General features: G+C 39.3%; 1 protein-coding gene across 4 annotated transcripts in view; it reads right to left on the reverse strand.

The window, feature by feature from the left end:
* The window catches only part of LOC112140501 (protein tyrosine phosphatase receptor type U), a 268959-nt gene that overhangs the window by 78289 nt on the left and 181215 nt on the right, over positions 1-9455 (reverse strand). For all 4 annotated transcript variants that reach the window (XM_024263482.2, XM_024263485.2, XM_024263484.2 and 1 more), the window contains exon 8: positions 3311-3628. In XM_024263482.2, the coding sequence (XP_024119250.1) occupies positions 3311-3628 (318 nt within the window). The remainder of the gene's footprint in view (positions 1-3310; positions 3629-9455) is intronic.

The following is a 9455-nucleotide window of genomic DNA, read 5'->3' on the forward strand; positions in this document are numbered from 1 at the left end:
AAAAAATCCACTCCAAACAAAAGCCAGGACCTCAGAATCGTAATGGGTCAAAACCAGAGAAAAAAAACACCAAACGCAACCTGATGTATAATTCTGTGTTGATGTTTCTATTGAACATACTGTAGATGTTTAGGTTCTCTTTGGGAGTGATGAGGATGGATAAGATCAAGAATAGATTTATCAGAGGAAAATGTTAGATGTTTTAGAGATAAATTAAGGAAAACAGATTGAGATGGCGGACCAGTGATGATGTTGATGAAAGGATGCTGAGGTTGGAGATACTAGAGGAAGAGCAAAGAGGAGGTTCATGGATACACATACTGTAAGGGTGGTTAGTGTGAGCATGGAGGATGTAGAGGAGATGATTTATCGTGGTAATCCCTAAAAGGAGCAACTAAAAGGCAAAGTAGAAAATAAAATGCCTTAGAAACTAACTACATTTTACTGTAAAATAGCTTAAAAAACTATCAAAGCAGCCATACCTGCTTCAGATTATGCTTCAAATTTTTAAAGCCCATTTACACTAATATATGATGATAGCTTAATCTGGACCATTGCACTTCCTGGATTATCTTGACTGTTTAATGATGTAATCATTGTCCTTTTTTTCTTTGGGTTTTTAGCTTTGAATCAAAATTGGAATCATTTTTAGTCAATACAATAGCAAGTGCAACAAAATTAGAGCAGCTCAAGACTGGGAGGTGTAAAAATCCAGAAGACATCTGTGTGCAAAAGAAAATCACTGTGCAAAGATGCAATTTTTTTAAAGATACAATTTATAAATAAAAGAGTTTGAGCAGATGGGTAAAATCTTAAGAATACTTTTGCATAACAATGTTTGCAGAATGTCAGATTTTATGCTTCCAAAACAAGACCCAAATCATTAACCTTCCACCACCAAATGCAGCCAACATGAAGTCATAACCGCAAATAAAATGTCTTGTTTCTCCAATATGATTTTGCAAACCTTGACTGTGCTGCCACTATTGTCATGTCAAAGCTGAAGAGGCTTCCCTTTAGCAACCCTTCCATTCACGTCACACTTGTCCAGTCTTTCTCTGATTGTCCTGTCAGGAAACAGAACTCGACTGCTTGATTTTGTGCACTTTCTCCACACGACCTTGTGAACCGGCTGCAGCGTGCACTTCTGGCGGAGATTGTCTTGAATGTTTTCCACTTGTGACCAATCTTTCTCAATGCGAGAGGGTGGATTGGAAATTGTTGAAGATTGGCCCTATATCCCTACTCGGATTGACTGACAGTAACAATTGCTGCTTTCAGATCCTTGCTAATGTCTGTCATCCTTGACATTGTGTTGACACGCACTTTAATGCTGCTGACCAGCAGACTACCCAAGCCTTTTATAAAGGTGCTTCGCCATCAAAAACACATGTTCAGGTGCATCCAGTCTGCAAAACTTAAATGCTACCTACTCTATTAATTACTTTAAACTATACTTCCGTTGTTTTTGACTTTGACTTAAGATTTAATCACTCACTTTTAGTCCATTTCATCTAAGGATGTATTATCAAGATGTGAGACACGTAAAAGATGAGATAAGGAGCTCCCTCTTTGAGGCTGCACCTTGTTTTCACACGTGACTCTAAATAAACTCAGCTAACAGTAATTACCTGCTTTAATATTAACAGGGGCACCTTGCTAATAGATGTTGTCTAATTCAACCATTTTGCAACAGTCTCACCTTCAACAAGGTTATAATGTGTTACTTAACCCGCTCCACTGTTTAATAAATCATGAGATGATCCTGGCAGCGACAGTCTGCTATAATATTGAACATTAGCCGGCTGCGCCGCGTAAACAGTTGTTGCTGTTATTTAGCCGGCCCTCATTGAGACAAATGAGGTGGCTACCGTCGCAGCAGCAACTGTTTGTTTGTATGAAGGCACTGCAGACATGCAAATAGCATCAACGCAGAAACCAATAAGTCTGACTCAAACCACAGAAAAGCACATCTCTAACTGAAGACACATATATATATATATTTGTTGAGTCAAACTAATTCAGGAAGTACATGATAATATAATGGCAACTAATACAAGAAGTCAAAAGTTTTAAAATACACCCTTTTTTATTTCTGAGTTATTAAATTAAACATAGATGTTCATTTTGTACTAAGATAAGTGGTAGTCCTAAATGACACAGAAAAAAAGTGTTATATTTACTGTCAATTAAGATGGTGGTACTACAGTCATTTTCTAGCTTTAAACTTTATATTTTTAATGAAAAAATGAAAATATTTTTCCACTACTAATTTATATGTGTACTGAATCTAAAAAGACTGATTAGAATAACTAACCCAAGCTGAAGTAAGGCATGTTAATGTTTGCTCAATTTCAAGGTCATTTAATCCAGTAGCAGCTGACCTGTAAAAACAGCTTCAACAAGAAAAATGTTCATTAAAAGCAGATGTATCAGGAAATAAAGTTCAGGAGGAGCAGGTACATTTACAGAAAAAGACTTGGTTTTAAATAAATCACAGGGTGCAAAGAAATTATTTTAGCAAACAGGTTAAATGGAAAAGTGTATTTACTTAAATTTAAATACAATTCCATTATGAAGCAATTTTGAGAGCTACACAGCACTCTATGAACATGCCAGTCGTTTTTTTAACAAGTTGCAAACAAGGTTGGGTGTTATTGGGAATAGGCTAATATGGTTAGCGTGTAGCAGTGTCAGACTGTTTTTATACATGTTGCTGCTACCAAGACTGGGAGTAGTCACAGTATCATTTGTTTTGCCGTTGTATTGGTCTATTTTTTACGTGTTGCAAACAAGCTTGGAGGTTAGAGATATTGTGAATATGCTAACATGGCTAACATGTAGCATGTTACAAACGAGTTCTAGAATTACTGTGAACCCTGTGAAGTCTGACTAACATTTGGAGATTTTTCTGACTTTTTGTCTCACTTATAACAGTTTGGTGTACCTTATATCACATAACTTCAAAAATAGACCATTCATTGATGGTGTGCCATATAATCCAAAATACCCTATATTGTGGAAAATGCAGTAGTTCATCTACAATAATTTGAAAAATGTGTGTTTTGTACCACATAGGTCTACCTTTTCCAGAGGAGAACTTTAGACTGAGCTTATGGACTATTTTAGTATTGTCTTCATTTGGCTTCTTAGTACTTATCAGGGTAATTTGACAATTATTTAGTACTTTACCCTTTTGTAAGCAGGTAGAATAAACTGAAACAAAAGTAATCATTATTTTTTTTTTTAAATCATCAGTTTTTCCACATTTTTACACTTTTCTTCTGCAGAAATACCCAAAGGAACTTACTGTCCTCCTCAGTCTGGAAGGTGACCTCTCTGCCCTCTTTCTTCCCCTCCTGGTTTGCCAGAGACAGACGGACATGGATGCTGTGGTAGGGCGGCAAATCACGCAGTGTGAAGCGCGAGGCGTTGTGTTCCACCGCCAGGCATTCGCGCACGGTGGTGTTGTGGTCTCCACCTCCTCCCGCCATGGTGTAGCGGTAGCACAGGGACACTGAATACGTGTGGCACCGAGTCAGGTTGAATGCCAGATTCTCCCACTGTAGAGTCAACTGCCTGGACTGGATATCTGTGGCGGTGAGTCCTCGCAGGGGCCGCATGGGCTCTTTGAGGAAAAAGAAGGAAGGAGAGAAAGGGAACAAGTTTGCATTAGCAAAGGTCATCAGAAACAATAATGGACAAAGACAGAAACGTCGGCAAAAAAAAAAAAATGGTGCACCATGATCCCAGGGCTCCCAAAGCAGTTTTTCACCTCTCCCCCTCTTTATGCTGTCATAATGCCCGCTCACACTACAGAGGTCGGTTTGCTGACGGGAACTTGTAATATTCGCACTAATTAGGAGTGCAGACTGTGAGTAACCGTTCTTCTCCCAACAGTCCCCTTATTTCTGTCACTGAGCAAGTTGACAGTAGTTCTTTGCCCCAAGGTTTAGTCAAGTCCAAAACTGCAGAACAAGTGTCACACAAGGACACCCACTTCTGTTGGTCACTTCCTACTGCTGGGTCATGGGGATGATGGCCGCTTGTGTATTTATAGACGAAGCCAAATTTGTGTTGGTTTCCAATGAGTTAACACTGACTTTCTGTGACTCAGACTTAATGAACAACAGCTCTGTCTTTAATAACCCCCCCTTAAATGTAACGGGTCACTGAGAGATACAGAGAGCCTCTATCCACAGAGGCACAGGACAGCACGTGTTTGGGAGGATGTCTGAAGCTGAAGAGAGGCCAAGTTAAGCCAAGGACATCCTCTGCATCAATGGAGGCATTAATCAGAGGCCATTATTAACCCAATCAACTCCTTGTTGTCTAGTAATATGCTACATAATGTAGCGTAAGCCTTTATACTCATTAATAGGGCATTATGAGTAATGGGATAGGGAGGCAGGGAATGACAAAGGAGATATGAAGCATGGGGAGAAATCGAGGTAGTTTGAGGTTGCTGGCAAGGTCTTCATTCTGATGCAGCCTTATGCATTAAGATTACATATTATTCTGGAAAATAGATTTAGGAGATTCCAACAGAACACACCCCGATTTTACTGTTTGAAACTTTCTTTGCATATTTTTTCAGAAATATTACTGTTTTCATGTTGAGCTGTTTTTGTTGGCCATAGTGGAGCTTTTATTTTTTACTCTATCACTCCCAATCTACATTAAAGGACTCAGAACTCATCAGCTTTCTCTTTTCTTTTGCAGTCAGGCATAGATGGAAAATGGCCAGACTGTTGATTTGAACCTCATCCAGAGTAATGTGGCAGCCGACAAATGAGTGGACACAGTAATCGCAAAGTAGCAGGCTCCACTCCGCCCAGTAAGAGACGTTAATATAGCATTGTTCACTTTGACTGAGGATTGTCTTAATGGTGGAGATGATAGTCTGCACAGTCTGAGAGCTAAATAAAGAGAGGCATTTAACGGGAAAGTTGATGAAGCGCCACCAAAGAGGCCACAGTGTGTTCATTATGAGCTTTCTCAAAGTGGATATTTGTGCAGCCCCTTCCCCTCTGCCTTGTCTTATTTGTCTGTATTCCAAAGGCGCCCATTCATGGCTAAAGACCTAGAGCTGCATACTGATCTATACAGAGCGGCGACTAAGAGATGAGGGAATTTATTGTTTGTTTTTGTCCTTAAAGTTGCGATAAACTGACTAAATTTGCGACTAAAGAAAAAACTTACGAGTTATTGATTAAATTTGGGTTCTAAAATCCACTCAGATCCATTCAAATGTGTCAGTGAGAGACTTAATAACTGTAATGAACAACAAAACCCAATAACGATAACACAGATAACATCAGCAGCAATAAAATCATTATATTCATGAATTTGGAGCCAACTTGAATGTACATAAACATTGCAGTTCCTTAAATGATCAATAGAAGCTGTCTTAAAAAATGAGCAACCATGTTAAAAAGTTCAAGTTTACAACAAAAATAAACTGATGTAGAGCATTTAGTCAAAAACTGGTATCATGTTTAAGGCTTTTTTTCTGTTCATGGCAATTGAGTAGGAGAAGACATTTTTAAAAACAGCTTTGTTCATTTGTAGCACTGCGACAGGGTCCCTTTTTGGTGGATGGCATCAGCGCTTATGAGTTCAACAGTTATGGTATACAGACTGCACAGGGGATATGTGAAGTATTCAAGGATGGGAATTGGTGTGAAATGTGAAAGTGGTGTAAATCTGCTGAATCTTGCTCCAGGCTTTTTCTTTTACAGCTCCATTCCGATATATGAAAGACTTGGTATACTATAAATCCGTCTGTGCACAAATCGAAATTATTAATTTCTTTGTCATGTTTTGAAAGGGACACTTTCCACACTACCAAATCCGGGTCCCTGATTGGGCAAAGTTCAACTTGTATTCAGTCAGCAGATGTTCTGTAGAGCCTAAAAACAGACTTAAAAGCTTCCGTAGGGAGACGTGATCGCAATAGTTTTCAACGCTGAAGCCTGAAACGGACATAAACATGAATCTACTTAGACTTTTCATTGGAAGTGAACACTTAAAAACACGTTACCAAGCCCGGAGTTAACATGGCTTTAGACTCGATAACAACCATGGATAATAACTTTATACAGTAGTACCAGCTTTTGTCTGTGTATTTCTATGTTATTACTGCTGTAATGCATTGATATATTTATACATCACAAGAATAAACTGTCCTTCAGACTGGACCAGAAAGACTAACTTAAGTGTTAAGACATTAACTCTCAGAGTATTAAAAAAACTACACAGTAGAGACTTCAAATATGAGAAGCTCCTGTTTCAATTGGAAGTTTGATGAATGACCTCCCAAGACCAAGTATGATTCTTACGCTTCTTTTAGGTTCTATTTTAGCCCTGCCTCTATGTATCCCAGTCGTAAAAGATCAAGAGGATCACAGGGAAGAGGCTCTCCAGAAGGTCCAGTAACCCGACAGCAGGTGGAAGCACATTAACACAGTTTGGGGACCACCTGCAGTACAAACGCTGGCCCCTCCCCCGTGTTTTACTTGAAGGACTTCAAGCTGTGCTAATGCACCGTGCTGATAATCACAGCAATGGCTCATCAAGCACACCTGGATGGCCATCAGAGCCAGGCAGGAATCTTGTTCACATTCACAGCCATTAGTTTTACAGCCTTCGCACCAGGACAGTTTGACTCTGCGTGTGTGTGTTTCTGTGTACAGTCAAGCTGGCAAGCTAACTGGGAAAAAGGGAATAGTCAAGAAAAACAAGGATATGTGGATCTGTTTCGCTATTCAAATCGTTTATTGTCTTTATCGTAGTCGGACCAACAATGAGGTGGAATGTGATGGCAGAATGTGGGGTCAGCAATCCAGATGGTTTGCAGGGCGGATGAGGGGAGCTGTGGGATGCAGGTGCTGGTGAAAGTGTCTTAGAGGGTCAGAGAGGGGAAGTAAACAAGGTGGATGAGGTTCACGTCATTGGAGCTTACTGTGGGAGTGTGGAACAACACTGCCGTGTAAGAGGCTTCAGGAGTCAGTCAGATGCAGGTGCACAACAGAAAAAACAGTTTCAACCATCTGTCAAATACAGCTTTTCTGCTACCTTGGGGAAAATAAAAAAATCAAGGGACAATGACAAGCCAAATTAATTTCACCTACATCCTTCTGCACTAAACAAGTGCTGCATGTAAATGTCCTGTTCAACAGCCCCAGCAAAGCCAGCAGTATTGCTTTTCCCACACATGGCTGAACAAGCTAATACTGCAGAGGTTGAAATGTAAATACATCATTAAAGGCCGAGTTCAGAGACTTCACAACCGTGAGAGCAATTTTCATCTTTTGTGAATCGTCGACCGCTTCAGGCCTCTTAGACCGTTTCACTCGCTTCTCTAAAGCACATCGACGTTCTTTGCGTTCATTTTGTTGCTGTTACTTTTTAGGAAATTACGTGAGCCGGTTGGGGTTGGTGTGCAGAGACGGCGAAGGGAGGGCTGTGAGCTCACACAATGCCTGATGAATGAGTGGTGTCTTTGGCTGTTGGGAGAGGAGAGGAGCTTTCATATGTCATTGGAGGGGAGGTTCTGGTGGAGCAGGAGGGGGGGAATGTGTGAGGGATGGTGTGTGGCAGCGAGAGGCCGCTGGGCACAGAGAAGAGTGATGACCGTGGAAGACACGAATCCACTCACTGCCTTAAGGCAACTCCAAGCTCTCCATTTAATGTGGCTGTGACCATACAACACACTCATTGCAGAGTCAGACCGAGATAATGACTGCATCTTCTGAGTGTGTGTTTGTTTCTCGGCAATATTGTTTCTGCTCTATGTGGTTGCAAATTCACGAATTAGAATGGATGGAGCTGTCTGGTACGCTGCTTTTCTCCTCGGGTGGTTGATGTTTCAATAGTGACAAATCCTGGAGATCCACTAATTTAAGCAAAAAATGTTCTTTAAATGCTGAACATAAAATAAACTGAGATAAAACTTAAAATATTTTTTAATAAGATTGTGGTGCCTTTGCAAAGGAAAAAGTAAATTTCAATGAAAGCAATTCAAAAACAGCCCCAAATTGAAAATAAAAAACAACAAAATAAGTCACTGGGTGATGCAGACATGTTATTACAGTCTATCCCTTCCATCTGAGGAAATAGAGAGACAGTTCTTAACGTTCATGGATCTGCTATGTTCTAACTTTGAGTGTCCATCTGGACTGAGATCCTCCTTCAATGGTGTAATACAATCAAGTCATTGTGGTACAAATGGGATACTTGATATAAAAAATGACTTTTAAAGTGCAAATTACACAAACAGTAAACAACATGATATAGAGTTAGATCAACTTTGTTTTGAGACATTATTAGCATTATCCTATCAAGATTATTGTGTATTAAAAATAATGAATAATCGCATAAAGTTACAATTTACAAGTCACGACATCTCGCCACATCACGTCATTGACTAACCCCTAAAAACAGAATTTTAGCTCCAACCGTAACTCTTCAACTGTTGCAGTATTTGACATAAATTAGCTGATTCTGTCAAATCAAAATGCGAGTTTGTGCACTCTACATTTGTTTTGTATTGCATATCAGTGGAAAGCCGACATGAAGAACCATTGTTCTCCACATCAAAATCCACTTTGAGCACTTAAACAGTGGCAGAGTTATGGTATGGCAAACGTTGTATTATTTAGGTGTTACTGGTGATATCTCAGATGTTAAAAATCAATTTTTAGCCAAAATAATAATTCAAAAAACGGTGTCTTTTTCTAGGACAGTTTCTGCAGAATTGCAGGAATTCATTTAATGCATCAGAATGGAGCCTAACAGAGAGCTTGTTTCACGCTGATTGTAGTTTGTATCTAACAACTACAAGCTTTTACAAACTATATTTTTATGTCTGCAATTAATTTACCACAATTCGAATAAAGAAATACTCAGAAATGCCATTTTAAGCTTAATTTCCTTTATAAATGTCTTCCATCATGAGAAAAAATGTTACAAAAACATATTAAAAACAGAATTTTTCATTGGAGTGGGTCATTGAAGATCATTGTTGTCCATCGTAACTACAAAGGTAACGATTTTTAACTGAGAATGTCTTGCTGAAATTCTGCAAAATGTAAAGCAACAAGTAGATATTTAATAGCAAAGCAGCAAAGCAGAACCACAACAGTGTCCTGCTTTTGCTTTAGCCAATTAATCCAACCTAAGATGACATAGAAGAAGCCAGACACCAGTGAACAGAAGCCAGTATTGCTTTCCTTTGATCTGAGCTAAAACCTGCCTAAAACTGACAGCATCCAAAGTTCTTTGGTCCAAACTTCTACTTAGAAAGATAATTCACTTTGTAGGCAGACAGATTCTTTTGTGATTGTGATCTTAAAAACCCCATGGGAATACGCATGTCTTGCAGAATTATTGCAGTGGTTGAGCATTAATGAGGGAGAAAGTCGTTTAATTCTGCCGCAGATCTGGATTAATCC

This window comes from Oryzias melastigma, linkage group LG16, assembly GCF_002922805.2.
Source record: "Oryzias melastigma strain HK-1 linkage group LG16, ASM292280v2, whole genome shotgun sequence".
Lineage (NCBI taxonomy): Eukaryota > Metazoa > Chordata > Actinopteri > Beloniformes > Adrianichthyidae > Oryzias > Oryzias melastigma.